Below are 15,744 nucleotides of genomic sequence, written 5' to 3' on the forward strand. Positions count from 1 at the left end.
AGGTTTTTGAAAATTATTTTATAGGGTACATTTGTACATCTGTGATTAAAGGAAGGTTTTTCTTCTTGGCCAGTTATTTAGAGAACTTAAAACATCTCTTTATTTTTAACTAAATTTTGGTCTATATAATCTTAAAGGTGTCAGCACATGTGAAGATTTTAAGCTCCCCCCTCCAGAAAAGACATTTCTAAAAGCACCACTGACATAATACAACTTCACAAATATATACATGTGATATATCTGAAAAATATCTAAAAAGACTTTGTGTTTATTTCTAGAATTGGACATTAAAATAGCACAGTTGTTTTCCTGTTTTGATTTAAAATATAAAAAGTTCCCCACTATTCTGCTATTAGCAAAGCCAACCATGAAATAAAACATATTCTCCCAAGTAAGCAAAGAAGGCCAACAAATTTTAAAGAGAATTTTTAAATAATGGTTTAAAAGCTCTTCACTTATTAACTCTTTAGATTTTCACCTTTTCCTTTCTCCTTCCCCAACCTGACATATTTTTCTTAAATTTGATTTTTCAACCAAGAGAGAACTAGAAGCAGTACTGGAAGGGAGATGGAGAGACCTAATAGAAGCAGGTGCTCTGAGTCTGTTGGCCCATCCTGAGGTGAAAAGAAAGAAAAAAGCTAAAAAGTAGATGTAGAATTTCATTACCACTCAATAGGCGGTCCAGTTTTTGTACTAATGACCCAAGTCATTGAGAAGTCATGAGACTGTGCTCTGCGTCTTCTCTTTAAGATGGCAGGAAAGCATGTCCTGTGTTTTCCAGATGCGGGCTCTTGATTTCTAACCCCTCTTTGAGCCGAAAGTCCATGTAAACATGCCCTTCCTCAATATGACACAGACATCCTTTCTGAGAGGCACTGCATGAATAAAGACATGTTTAAAATTCTGATACTAGAAGCTTGAAGATTTTTAGTGGTTTACTAGACCTGTGTTATAATCTATGTATTTAAATCTAAGAAGAGTTAGGTATTAAAATGAGGTAGAATCTTGTGTTTACATTATTGAGCCCATCTGAATAATATATACAGTGTTACTTGTTTCTAAAAATGTATTTCTTGGTTTTTACCTTTGGATATTTAATAATTCATCATGATCTTGACTTTGAAATTCACCGCTGAGTTGTACATACATTGGTATACCCTAGGTTATTTTGTAGTTGTCATAGGCTCTTCCTAAACACTTTATCTGATAAAAATGGCCTTATAGAACTTAGTAGTTTTCATTTTTTAATTTCAAGGATTAAGGATCTATAGGCATATTTGCATTATTCAGATTGGTTCCAGTAGAAATTTGTAATTTACAGTGTTTAAAGGAAGAATTTTAGTAATTTGATATTAAGATTATTAGCCTGAAAACTTCTCCTGGGTGGTCAGTATATCCCATCTATGTCCTTCACACAGAGCATAATGCCTGGCACTTAGAGGCTTTCGTTAAATATCTGTTGGTTGAATGAATTGAGTCTTCATAAGCTTTGTCGAATTACCTTGTCTTCTTATGCAGTTAGTAATTTACCTTTTTATTTTCTAGGCAATGAGTGGCTTCTTCAAGGACAGATACCCTCTGGAGAAATAGAGAGCATTTCCAGTCAACCAGCGATCTCACTGCAGATTCCTGGAGATTGCTTATCACTGGAAGCAGTGATATCTATCCGAGTGTTCCTATATTACTGTAGTGCAGACAGCAATGCCTGTATGATGAAGGGAATTTTGTTCAGTCAGCCTTTACAAATAAGCAGTGCACAGCAAGGGGGCATCGCTCCAGTAGAGCTCAGGTATGGATTTTAACAAGCCAGTTAGCTACACGGCCACCATGGCCGCTGTCCTCTGTCCTTGTCATCGCTCTAACTTAGGAAAAGCAGCTTTATTTCTGCCTCTGGATACCAAGAAACCCACTGCTCAGTTCTAGCAACTGATATTAAAATAAAGCTATGCTCCATACTTACTTATCTCTTATAAACAAATTCCTTCATTCTGGCTGTGTACCAGCTAAATCACTGACCATCATTTGAACCATGATTTAGTCATCTCTGCTGCTATTTGGCACAGAACTTTCATCCACACTGTAGTCTCGAATATTACCATGAAGCTGATTTGCAGTGAATACTGGTAATAATAATGAAACCAAATATTTTAACTAACTTTTTCTACCTTTACTAGCGAAGAGCACATTTGAATATATAAATTTCACAATAACTTTAAACAGAACCTAGGATCCGGTCCACATGTTGGTATCAAGACACTTGCTATTCAAAGTCTAAGGTCTATTTTAAGCCAAAAAAAAGTCTTTACATCACAGTAGAAACTTAAAGAGTATCTGGGTGGTAAATATGTTCTTTGTCCTCTTCTGTGATTCTCTTGGTTGAAAGTGATTTAAAAGAGAGTTTCTATTTTTATTATAAATTATTTGCTATTTTAACATACCATTATTAATGCCTTATAACTCTATTCGGAAAAAGTATGTCAAAGGATATACAGACTCCTTTAACTTTTTCTGAAGGAATACAGTTTTACTGGTGATGAATGGGTCCCCAGAGATACCACGTCTTCCATGGAGAGAGGGACTTGGGGACATATTACTGTCTGTGATACTGTTTATGATAAAGAATAAATTGGGACAGCTGCATCTGAGTAAATGAGTATATATGTTGTAAGCATTAAAATATGCAGATTGGTTGGGGTTTGTGTTTTTTGGTTCCTATATTCAGAACTTAAATTATCATTTATTGTGATGTTTTTAAAAATCAGTTTTAAGCCTTCGAAGAAAATTCTAGTGTGAAGCACTTTCATGCTATTAATATGTATATATATTTATTACTCTTTTTAAAATATTAGGGCTGAAACATAGAGGGCATTTAATGACACTGGGGTTATTTTTAATCCAAAAAGAAATTGTCACTAGAAGATACTGAACGTGTTTTTATTATCATCATTTCCATTTATAGCTATTTAAAAGCCTATTCTTTGTTTTACTGTAATTGATTCAGTATGTTCGTGATTTAATCAGCTTATAGGATTTTTAAAACGTCAGGTAAACTGTATTTATTTATCCAATAAATATCTGTAGACAAGATGGCATAATATGCCTTTCGTGCTTCAAAAGCAGATTGGAAGTGTATCACCTGCCCATTTTTCTTCTTGAAGTAGAGTTTTGAGCATATCAGCTTTATTCCCTCAGGTTACCTAAACCTCTGAAGTAAGGAAGTGTGTAGTCCTGACTTGGGTTCAATTTGTAACCTGCTAATGCTACTTTTAAAGAGATGTAGAAATATACACTTAAGAAGAATCTTGTTTAAAATTATATATAATTACCTCATAAACCTTTTCTTTCCGTGAAAAAACATTCTGTAATAAAGCAGTGTCTAACATTAATACTCTCTTTTACAGAGAATAGGACGAAGTCATGTTTTAATCTCATTTGAAACATAATACTTCTCCTTCCAGTTGGATATGATGAGAATACTTCACTCCCTGAGAAAGAAGTATATGCAGTTTTAACCTAATTCAGAAATACCTGATAATTAATTTTTCAGTATAATACACAAGCACATATATAGTTCTGTATTACATGTTTCTCAGAATCTTTTAATACTCCTTTTGTCTAGATAGTTTTCAGTTAGTATTAGGCCTATACTTTTCTTTCAAAGTATAGTTTTATTGAACATTCTTATTCTTACCCAGTCACCAGTCTGCACCGTTTCTTACATTAAAAATATTATTTATATGGATTTAGTATGATTTTCTGTAAATCCTACTAGAGCAGTATAAATAGGTTCCTAGAACTTATGACTAATATAAACCTCTTACATAAGAGGAAGCACTAGAAAGTTTATTTTTAAAAAACTTGATCCCTGTCTGCCTTCTGTTTTCTATAAGGACTTCCATATTTTTTTTAACTTTTGCTTCTCTTCTTGTATAAATTATTGGCCAGTGATAGTTTAGAAAGAGTAAGGTTTTCGTTTAAGTCACCTTAATCAAAGTATCAGTAATGGGCCATCACACACACTTCGACATCATACCTAGAATCTTTGCCCTAAATTATCGTGCTGCTTTGTCATGATTTTTCCCACTACTCCTTATGATACCATTTCACAAGTGGTAGAACTTTTTTTCTCTGAATCTATACTCGGGATTAGTATGGTCCCTGAAAAGAATTTTGTTTATCTTACATATGCTGCCTCGAGCAAATATTTAACCAATTCACAAGGAAAAACTTAACAGTTTAATCATCCATAAGTCTAACTTCAGTAAAGTTCAGTGACTACAAAACAGTTTTCTCCTTGACCATCCTGATACTATAGTCCTAGTATCATTGGGCCTGCAGAAAGCTATGATCTTCACCCAGCAGAAATGTTTCGCATGTGTGGACGAATATATGTCGTGTATGTGTATCTGTGTACACATACATAGAAAACAAAGATCAAGTCAAGAATTTCCATCTAAGTTTCTCTCCTGGGCCATGTAGTTTTGAGTTAGTATCACCAAATAACTTACTCTCTGCTTGATTTTCCATGTAGGAAAATGTTGAAAATACAGATCAGAAATAATTTTCTGCCTACACAAAATTCACTGTTTAGCATATCTGCCAATTAAAAAGACTTCAGTCTGTCCGTTGCATTTGGCATCATGTTTAAGAACAATTACCAAAAAATAGATTCCATAGTTCACAATTGCATAAAAATACATGGAGAGGAACTGTGTCAACAGTGGTTCTCCTGAATAATGAAATTATGAATATTTTAATTCTACTTGTCTGTATTCTTTTTGCAGTGAACAATGTGTTATTTCCAGAAAGAAAAAAAAAACTGGAAGCATTTTTTTTTTAAGATTTAAAATGAACTGAATTGTAAGCGCTAATGTGACTTTTCTAAAGTCATCTTTATTACCAAGGATCAAAACAGAGTTTGGAGCCCTTCGTTCTGTTGGTTCTCTTAATTACGTGATTTGATGAAAAGAGAAATGATCATGACTTTTTCTTCTGGTGCTTGTATAGTGTAATGTAGTAGAGTGGATGAGAGCACGTGCTTTGCAGGCTCTAGGATTCTAACCCTATGCGATGGGGCTGTTCTACCTGTTTTATGGGGTCACTGTAAGGATTCAATGAAATAGTGTGCGTAAAGCATTTAATAATTAATGGAACTGCCAGTTTTTCGCTTAGTTAATATGATATTAATTTATGAGCATAAACACATAGCTTGACATTTTCTTTGCAACTGAAATTTCTAAAGGAAAATATTTCTCAACCAACTATTTGATATGTTAATAATCTCCATAGAGCTGGGGTTTAAGAAGAGAAACTGTTTGTAATAAAATATATTACGATTTTATAAATGATGTTATAGTTAGAAACAAACCTACAGTTTTATGAAAAGTTTCTTAACTAGACCCAGAACTAGGAGTCATAAACTTCGTTTGAGAGGGTCCGGACATACTCACCCTACAGCCATTCCTGTAACATGCTCTGATGGTGCTTTACAAAGTCTTCAAAGTGCCTTCCCGCATTTTTGCCTCACTTGACCTTCAAAGTAACCTATGAATCAGGCAAGGAGATGTTACATCCATTTTACAGATGTGAAAACGCGGGCGATGGAACTCAAGTTCTCAGAGCAGTGCCTGATGCCGGACCAGCCTTGGCTCGGGCTGTTCTCAGAGCGGTGCCTGATGCCGGACCAGCCTTGGCTCGCGCTGTTGTTTGCCCAGGTGCTTGGAGTGACTAAAAGGTGAATAGTGAGTGATGTACATTTTCTCTGAAAACAGGCCTCCTAACTCCTACCTCTGTTCCTAGATGGAGAGCGAAAAACTGCAGAATTAAGATTACTTCTGTGCATGCTTTCTTCAGCCTCTGCAGTATGTAAATAAAGTAGTACAAACAGCTGAATTTACTGAGTGCTTACTATGTGCCTGGCACTTTTCTAAGTGTTTTTTTATGCATCAACTCATTTAACCCTTACAACAGCCTTCTGAGAGAGAGACGGTTTTTCCTTATCTCCCCGATGACGAAACTGAAACAAAGTTCTGAGCAGTTCGGTAGATTGGAGATCATGCATTTAGGAAGTGGCGGGGCCGGATGAGTCTGCTCCCCCTCCGTGCTACACTGCCTCTGAAAAGTGGGTGTTTTTTTTAGACCTAAATCTTTCATAGCTATATATAGTAAAGAGTAATCAATCCAAAGAATCCAGAAAGTCCTAGTGATGATTGTTTTTGAAGATTTTATTTATTTTATTTATTTGACAGACAGAGATCACAAGTAGGCAGAGAGGCAGGCAGAGAGAGAGAGAGAGGAGAAAGCAGGCTCCCTGCTGAGCAGAGAGCCCGATGCGGGGCTCGATCCCAGGACCCTGAGATCATGACCTGAGCCGAAGGCAGAGGCTTTAACCCACTGAGCCACCCAGGCGCCCCGATGATTATTTTTGAAATTTAAATCAAATCCATTAAACTGTTAGCTCGTTGGACTTTTCATTATACACGCTTATCCTTCCTGGCTTGAAACAGTCTGTATACTTCTGTTTCCCAAAAGATTTTATGTACCGTTCTTTCTTAAATTCGGATATTATCCAGAATTTTTCTTGGCAGGCGGAAGTATTAAAGAATTAAGTAGATTTTTCAGTTTTAAAGTTCCAACAATGCTATTTTAATTGGTCTTCAAAAGGTAATTATAAGACCTTGTCATAAAGGATAACTGAATTCTTAGCACAGGGTTGTCTCATACCCTAACCATCTTCATATTAAAGAAAATTCTGTTTTTAATAACCGAAATGAGTTCAGAAGCATAACATTTGGCCAGCCTGTTAACACACATAGAGCCCCTAAAGTTGTTTGCTTCCTTACTACATAAAGGATGTTTGGTATGAGACCCACCACCACTCTCACCCTCCACCCCAGTGACTCAAATATATGTGATTCTATTACAGTAAAGTTTTCACCAGGTCAGCCTATTCTACTGTTAGGCACTGCAAGGAAGGAAGTAAAATTTTACATACCACTGTGATTCATGATCATCCAGGAACGTGATTATAAACATCTTTTCAATATAGTCTGCTAATTATTAGAATTGGTTAATTTTTATAAAATCCCATTCTTGAAACCCGTAAGGATTTGTACAACTTAAAAAGTAATTACTGTGTCATACGTTAGAAGTAGAATTCACTATTAATCACCAAGATTTCCTCCTCTTTCTCCTGGCGCACATACATGATTTATTTAAATGAATTCACACTAACCAAAATCACTGTTTGATCCTGAGTAATTAAAAGCCCGTTTTCCCCACTTCCTTGCCATAGGATTAACTAAAGAACAGCATTACAGTTGGGGCTTACTGATCTGCCTGCATGTGTTCCATGACCAACAGACTTTGGCCCTTCTCCATCAGACCTGCAGGTTCCCCTGGCTGCTTCTGGCCTCCAAGCAGCCCGTCTGACGACAGAGGTCCTGGGTACAGTGGACCAGGCAGCTTTACTGATTGCAACCCTTCCATTTCTTCATGTGCTGGTTTGGTTTAATTATTTTCAAAGGTTAGAGCTGGAAAGTGAGAAACCTACATCCTGGCTGTGGAGTGGTTGCCTAGAGTTCTCCACTGTCCTGTGTGTCCCTCTTTCGAGGCATGTCACTTCTCAAATACCAAGGGGTATTTAGTTGTGTTGAGAGCCCCCAACCTAAAGGAAAGAGTTACAGGTATTTCCAAATGGACCTCCCTGCCTGTACCAGCAACCATATCCTAAAAAACACTAACCAAGCATATACCCGGGCCTTTTTGTGACTGTCTGGGCATGGTATGAATTGCTTCCTCTTTTAGTAGCAACAGACAGAGCTGGTGTTTCTCAGTAACACAGAGCGAAGCAAAGTCAATGTTGAAAACTTGAGACTATGAATGTCAATTGCCTCTGGTTTTAATATACTTGGTTACATACTAAGATCTGAAATACAGTGAAATGAGACTTCATACTGCTGAGAACTAGGAAAAAAAGAATCGGCCTTCAGATTTGAATATGCCCAATCTAAATGGTCTTTTTCTGATTCTTTATCTGCTGTGCTGTGCTCAGGAAAAATATATACTAAAGCTAATTAGCAGGGCGAAACATCAGTTGATAAATTATGGTAATGAAAGGTCAAAATAGGCTCCTTTCTGAAAATGTAGCAGGACTCTGCTATCTAACAACTTTCTATTGTTAGAATTGGTGGCCATTATTCTTCATCCCACCAGAATTCCAATCAAGCTGTGAGCACCAATGGGATGGGCTGCGTAAGCTACTTTATACCATTCGAAACTGACAAGTGTTTGCTTGTGTGGAGTTGAGATGTTATTGTTCATGCATGCACACCTGTGATACTACTCATCATCCACATTTACCTGTGAAACAGACACTACCACTTCCTCTCCACACCTTAGGCTTCCCTTTCTTTAAAAACAATAGTAGTTTCTGTAGAAGTTTCAGTGAGGAGCTATGGTTTCACAAATAACAGAAGGATTTTGTTATGCTACTTTTTTTTTAAGATGTATTATTTATTTGACAGATCAGAAGTAGGCAGAGAGGCAGGCACAGAGAGAGGAGGAAGCAGGCTCCCTGCCGAGCAGAGAGCCTGATGTGGGGCTCGATCCTAGGACCCTGGGATCACGACCCGAGCCGAAGGCAGAGGCTTTAACCCACTGAGCCACCCAGGCGCCCCGTACTTTTTTTTTTTTTTTTTTTCTAGAATTCCTAATGATATCTCAGTTTCCAGAGGAGAACAGTACCCTGTTGATTTAAAGATTTCTCCCTAATTTGCAATATACCTTGCTAATATTTAGGAATATTTAGGTTAATATTTTTTAAAGGTTTGAAATTCTATTTGGATGCATTGAGAACCAACTTAGAAATGTTTTCCTTGCTGTCATTACTTTACATGTGGTTTATGGACAAAGTTTGCTGTGTGCTTGAGATCTATATGTATAATGCACTCCTAAATTATAACATTTCATAAATTTGTCAAATTTTAAAGAGTTAGACTCTCCCATCTTTTGTGTGGATAAAAATTTGGATAGAGTTTGTCTGCTGTGCTGACTTCATATCTGTCATTCCAAAGGTTTGATTACATTTATTTTCCCTCCAAAGAGAAAAAATGCAATGAAATCCAATTTATAATTCCATATACTGGTATTTCCATTCGTGCTCTAATTCTAAAAATTAATGTGGTTTGCATTTTTAAGTGTTTCATGCAGACAGATTAGTATTTTTTTTACAACACTGTATTTCTACATGTATTTCAAGACTATTTCAGTGACTTTTTCAAGTGCATATGTTAACAGAAGATCATTTAGAATGAATTTGTGTACCAGCCTTCGTTACCAACTCTAAAGTGTAATACATGTGATTATAAAAGAATGTATTTATACTATATACTAATGCCTAATGCCTCTTTTCTAAAACTTTGCACATTTTTCCATGAAATAGATTAAATATTTTCTCTCTAAAGCCATGTTTCTGTTTTTAATATGCTTTCTGTTTTAAATATACCATTTACTGCTTACAAATCTGTAAGTCACGATTTAGTATTTGAACTTTCGGGGAAGTGAGTGTAGTACGTAATTAAAAGAAAAAACTGCAAGCAAATAATCAAAATCATGCGATCATAATTACAGCAATTAAAATCATAGGTATAAAAACTGCAATTAGGAAAGGTGATCTATTCAGTAAATGATATTGGAAACATTTGAAAAGAAAAAAGATCTCTAAGGGGGCATGAGGGCTCAGTTAAGCATCCAGCTCTTGATTTCCGCTCAGGTCACGATCTCAGCGCCATGAGCCTGAGCCCTGCTTGGGCTCTGCACTCAGCGGGAAGTCTGCCTGAGATTCTTTCCTTGTTCCTCTACCCTCCCCTGACTCATGCTGTGTCGCTCTCAAAATAAATAAATACTTTTTTAAAAAGGCAAGAAAAAGGATCCCTACTTAACACTGTATACAGAACTTGAAAGGAATTAATGGCAACATAGAAATTATGAATAGTGCCAGAAGAAATGAAGAATATATAGTGTCAGGGGTGGGGACGGCATTTCTAAGTATGCCCTAAAACCCAAAAGCAATAATGGGAAAGATTGATATGTATGACTCCATAAAAATTTTAAGCATCTGTATAACAAATGAGAGCAGAAATGAAAAGGTATTGCAAAATATCAAACTGGACATAAAATTAATCTTATTGCAAGCTCCTATGAACTATATATACGTGTATGTATGTATATTTCAACCGTGTGTGTTAACAGAAGATCATATATCCTATGAAACATACCCCCGTTGGAAAATAGGCAGAGAATGTGCGCATACAGCTCATAAAGGAAAAGCAGTGAGAAGATGCTCGCATCACTAAAGCGAACACAGACCCATCGTCCAGCTATTCACTGAGCACCTCTTACACTTCTAGGTCCAGTGATGAACGCATCAGACAAGGGCCTTGCTCTAGAACTTGCCTTGTACTTAAAAGGAGAGATAAAGGGCGCCTGGGTGGCTCAGTGGGTTAAGCCGCTGCCTTCGGCTCAGGTCATGATCTCGGGGTCCTGGGATCGAGCCCCGCATCGGGCTCTCTGCTCAGCGGGGAGCCTGCTTCCCTTCCTCTCTCTCTGCCTGCCTCTCTGCCTACTTGTGATCTCTCTCTGTCAAATAAATAAATAAAATCTTTAAAAAAAAAAAAAGAGAGATAAGAATAAATAAATAAACCAAAAGGGTAACTGATGAGACAAGGTAAATAAAGGCCTCCCACCGAATAATGAAAATATGGGAAGTATGGGAAAATGAAAAAATAAAGTGAAAGTATTGCACTGTAGTTTAAAACGTTACAAATGTTGAGAATTAAACTTTCATTTCTTTATAAGAAAACATCAAAAGTATTTGAAAGGTGCCTGCTTCTCTCTCATCATAAAATTTCTAGCAGCAAATATTTTTCTCAAAGGCAAAACTCTTTTGCCTAGGTTTGGATCAGGTTCCAACATTTTCAACCATATTTTCAATGCTGTGCTCCATCTCCCATGGTTTCCTTAATGTGGAGATTTTTACATCATCACTTCCTCTGGGACATCATCATCATCCTCATCACAGCCACTCTCCTCACAGACATCAAGGTCACCCTCCATCAGTGTCCCTGCCCATCGAGTCTACCGAACAGCAACAGCGTTCCCAAGACCAGCTCTCGCTCCACGTATGTTCAGTCAAATGTCACTTCCACTGTGTTCACTTTTCTTTGCTGGACTTCTTTCTGGCCAAATCCCTCTTGGTTATCCAACAAGAAGTCACCACAACTACACACTTTGCCGTCTGCACAAACTGACACACAGCGACCAGTCACCAACAGACTTTGGAAGAAGTGACATTACTGGACACTGATCGTGGGACATGTCTATTACTACACAGTGATTTGTGGACTGAAGAGCTGATAGTGAAGTTTGTACTTAGGTGATTACAGTCAGTAATCTGTGCGGCTGAAATTAGAACCGTGTTCTTGTGGGAGTGGTGTTACTTAAACTGTTGGAACGGACACCGGACACATCAGAGTTTTTCAGAGCAAGAGCTGACTACATATGTATAGGGATTAAAAAAAAAAAAGAACAGATAGATGGAAGGATACGACAAACCCTAATAACTATATAGAGTTGAATATAGGGGAGAGGGAGGGACTGGTATTTATGTACCCTATATATTTTTGTATTGTTTGAAATTTTACAAATTAATATTACAAGTTTGTAGAGCAAACTAAAGTGGGAAAAGGATTACTTCTGTTTCCCACAATCACATGGCTTACTTTGTGTGTGTCCTGAGAAAGGTAACCAGGAGGGTGATGAAGAGTGATATGAGAAATGGGGTTGAATACATAAATATTTGTGAGAAGGGAGAAAAAGCCTATACCGGTTATTTTAGCATATGTGAAGAGAAATCATGTAAATGATAGTAAATCTGTCATGAGGTGTATTATGTCTGAAACACAACTTTGCACCAGCTGACCTGACACTATCACTTAATCAGAATGGTCAGGAGCAAGTTACTTCCTCTCCACTGATACTGTTTGCTCATCTGTTAAACTAGATATCTTTACCTCATGGAATCATTTTATAACATTAGGAAAGAACCTAGCCCGGTGACTAACAACTAGTGAATACGCCAAACATTGAGTCATACACGCCATGGAGAACACGGACTTCTCTGCCTGTGAATGTCTTCAAATAGAGACTTAAAGACAGTTGATGTGTTTATCCCAAGTGGGGAATGCAACCCAAAGACCTCCTGTTCTGGGCCATTCCAAGATTCTGTAATTTGAAATATACAGAGAAAAATCTGCTTGTTTAGCTTTAGTTCAAAATAACAATAATTTGTTATTTACACCCTGGGACTTTTTTTTTTTAAGGATGAAACACACATCTATAAACCAACTCAAGTTTTAGAACATTTAAAGATACACAGATTTTTAATAGGACTGAGGAATTATTTAAAACACTATCTCGCCAAAGGCAAGCTTGTTAGTGTAAATAATGTCGTGCAATTCCATTCTCTAGCTAATCCAATTGCTTTTGTGAACTCCTACCTGGGTAAGAAACTTCAGACTTAAAAGAATGCTGAAGGGGAAAAAATTAGATATTCATCCCCCTCCTTTTTTAATAACGAATATGCCACAAAATATTGGAAATATTCTTTATGTATACAAAACCTTATTTAGGATATTTTTAAACTTTGTGTAAATGAAGGTTTATTTAAAAAAAAATCACGGGTTATCCAACATACAGTCATCATACTATTTTTACAGATTCATGACCTTGAACTTAGCAGCTTTCCAAAAAAACCAAATTATTCTTTATTACATGATTTTTTCTTTCATGACACAGGAAGTACATCTGGACATTGAGAATATGTTGTGCTCAGTGCTTATCTTGCCAGCTGTTAAGGAATCAAGGAACTTGGATAAGTGATGTGATAGGCAAATAGATCTCCAAACTCCCACCGTCTGAAATCGTCCCTGGGTCTGGGGAGCAAGCCCTCATCGGCATCCAGGGACGTGTCCAGGTGGTTTGCCATCCAAGAGGGCAGTGAGTCCCTCAAAATAAATCAACGGATCACGTCCAATCAGGTGTTCAATCATCGGGTTTTAGTGAAACTAAGATGAGACACCAGTTTGTCAGAAGAACACGCAATGTACTTCATTTTGCTCTTCTGCAAAGCACTCAAAGTGACCTCCTTTATGTTCAGGGGAGGGTTTCACTTTTTAGCTTAAAGACATCTCCATAACCTCCAAACCATGCTTATGCCTTCGGACTTTATAACACTCATTAATCCTGGGGCGCCTGGGTGGCTCAGTGGGTTAAGCCTCTGCCTTCGGCTCAGGTCATGGTCCCAGGGTCCTGAGATGGAGCCCTGCATCGGGCTCTCTGCTCAGTGGGTAGCCTGCTTCCCCCTCTGTCTCTGCCTGCCTCTCTGCCCACTTGTGATCTCTCTCTCTCTGTCAAATAAATAAATAAATCTTTATAGTATTCATTCATGTGAAAAAAATTCTCATCCTAGTTTCACCAAAACGTGATGACTTTAAAACTGATTTGAAACGATGTTCATTTATCTTGAGGGGCTTTAAGAAGGGGCTCCCCTTCTTGAAAAATAAACCTCAGCCCCCAGACATCACTGGATGGTGATGAGGGCTTACTTCTACCAAAAGGCAGTGTTCAGCTTGCAAAACTTGGGAAAGGTATCTGCTTGTCATTTCAGTAATTCGAGTTCCTAGGTAGAGATCTATCTAGATCTAGATACAGTTTAGCTATAATCACTATGGATATATCACTATCTGTGTGTGTGTGTAACACACATACATAATTTTACTCTACATATATAATTTAATGTGTATCATCCATGTGTGTGTGTATATTTGGCCAGTTGTAGTGTCCCCTTTTTTTTTTCTCAAAATTTTTTAATCATTTTTTTTTTATTTTCAGCATAACAGTATTCATTGTTTTTGTACCATACCCAGTGCTCCATGCAATCCGTGCCCTCTCTAATACCCACCACCTGGTTCCCTTTTTGACCCCAAAACTCGATTTCCATTCAAGCTTAGAGCACAACTTTAATAAGTAGTTAAGTTTCAGTACACTCTGGAAATTAGGATTTAAATCTAGGCCCCGCATATTTTAATTTCATTCCGTTGCTAAGAGAAACTGCTAGACGTTATCACTGTGCCTGTTGTTTCTTCCTCCTCTTATTGAAGAAAACACGGACTTGCCCTTCGCGGAGCAGAAAGGTCGAGCTCTGCAATCCTGCCAACCCGAGAGAGCATTCACTGACCCCGATATTTTTAAGATTTTAATTTGAAAAGCCTCATCTTGTTAAATAACAACTACCTCTTTAAACCGAACCAGTTCTATATTAGGCATTTCGTTGGAAATGGCTGCACAACGGAGTCCCTTATTAGAACAAGAAAGATAAGGAGGATAAATATTTGAAGTGTAGTTTATCTCCCCATTCCTGGAGAGGGAAAAAACAATAGCTTGCCCGTGTTCAGGAAGCTGACATGACCTAAGAATCCAAGCATCGCAAGGGCTCTAACGAGGTTGTTTACCCCGCGCCCCAGTCTTCGGGCAGCAACACACCTCGGTCAGCGTTGCAGGGAAGCCAGTAGGAAAGACAGCTGCTCTTACTTGTTTAACTTTCTGGAGGAAGAACAAAATAATCATCCGTGTGGCCCAGAGCCTTATTTGGTTTGCTTGCACCTTGCGATTACAAACTGTAAGATACTTCTGGGTGTTTTGCTGTGGTTCGGAGTGGTAGGTGAAAGGTACAACACCGCAGTTATTTTGATAATTTGTGTTAATAAAGTGCCTCTGTCAGATTTTATCATAATGAATGAGGTGACAGAAAAGTTGCATTTTAGTCACTCATGACATCTAAAAATAAGGGTCTAGCCTGTTCTAAAATGCAATTCTGCAACCTTTGTGGGGAGTCCATTCTATGATTTAACAACCTTGCGAAGAGATGATTTCTGTGTGGAAGGACCTTGCTCTGCATTCTAAAGCATTCCACTTGTTTGTCGCTCAATGAACACATATACGGGCTCTTCATACCCTTATCCTTCTCTTTTCAAAGTTCTTCATTTCATATTTTAGCACTGTCTTCAAATCAACACTAATTCCCCACATAAATGCCCCCCTAGGTTCTCTTCCTCAGCTTCTGTGTCCTGCCAGCCCTCCCTGAGCGGTTCACGGCCACCTGAAGCCATAAGCCAAGAATTGAGTAAGCAGGGCATTCTGGGAAAAGAATAGCTAATAGCGGAGATTAGGCATATTTCTAGAATGCCATAGGAGAAATTCTGAGGACTCTCTCTCCATTGGACAACCATAACTGGTGAAAACAGTTTATAAATAACCATCTAAATTCCCTGTAAATTGTTCCGAGACATTGCAAATGAAGAAACATTTATTCAAGAAAGTCTAAATCTAGGTAAAAAGCTTGAGAATCTGTGGCATTAGAGCCATGACCCAGTCCCACACTCCCCCTACCCCAGATCAGTATGACAGAAGCTCTACTCCAGTGGGTGAGGCCAAGAAGTTCAGACTCCTTCTCCCCTGGTTTCCAGGAGAGGGCTGCTTCGGTTCCCCCAGGAAGGTAGGCTGCCAACATTCTCATCTCCTCAACTTAGAGGTGGAAAAAGCTAAATTCCAGGTGCATGCAGTCAAGAGATCAAGGTCTGTCTTCCTTCACCCATGGCCACTCATAGCGCGGAGTCTCCACTCCAG

General features: G+C 37.9%; 1 protein-coding gene and 1 long non-coding RNA gene across 2 annotated transcripts in view; one reads left to right on the forward strand and one right to left on the reverse strand.

Moving 5' to 3' along the window:
- NHLRC2 (NHL repeat containing 2) overlaps window positions 1–5,299 on the forward strand; it is a 65,306-nt gene extending 60,007 nt beyond the window's left edge. The window contains exon 11 of the mRNA XM_047701471.1: window positions 1,546–5,299. Within this exon, the coding sequence (XP_047557427.1) occupies window positions 1,546–1,802 (257 nt within the window). The 3' untranslated portion in view covers window positions 1,803–5,299. The remainder of the gene's footprint in view (window positions 1–1,545) is intronic.
- Window positions 234–5,648, reverse strand: LOC125084311 (uncharacterized). The gene is made up of 3 exons (XR_007122595.1): window positions 5,451–5,648; window positions 1,531–1,705; window positions 234–875 (listed from the first exon to the last, which is right to left on the reverse strand). It is a non-coding gene; the product is annotated as an uncharacterized LOC125084311 (long non-coding RNA).
- Window positions 5,649–15,744: the final 10,096 nt, after the last annotated feature.

This window comes from Lutra lutra, chromosome 14, assembly GCF_902655055.1.
Source record: "Lutra lutra chromosome 14, mLutLut1.2, whole genome shotgun sequence".
NCBI classification, from domain to species: domain Eukaryota; kingdom Metazoa; phylum Chordata; class Mammalia; order Carnivora; family Mustelidae; genus Lutra; species Lutra lutra.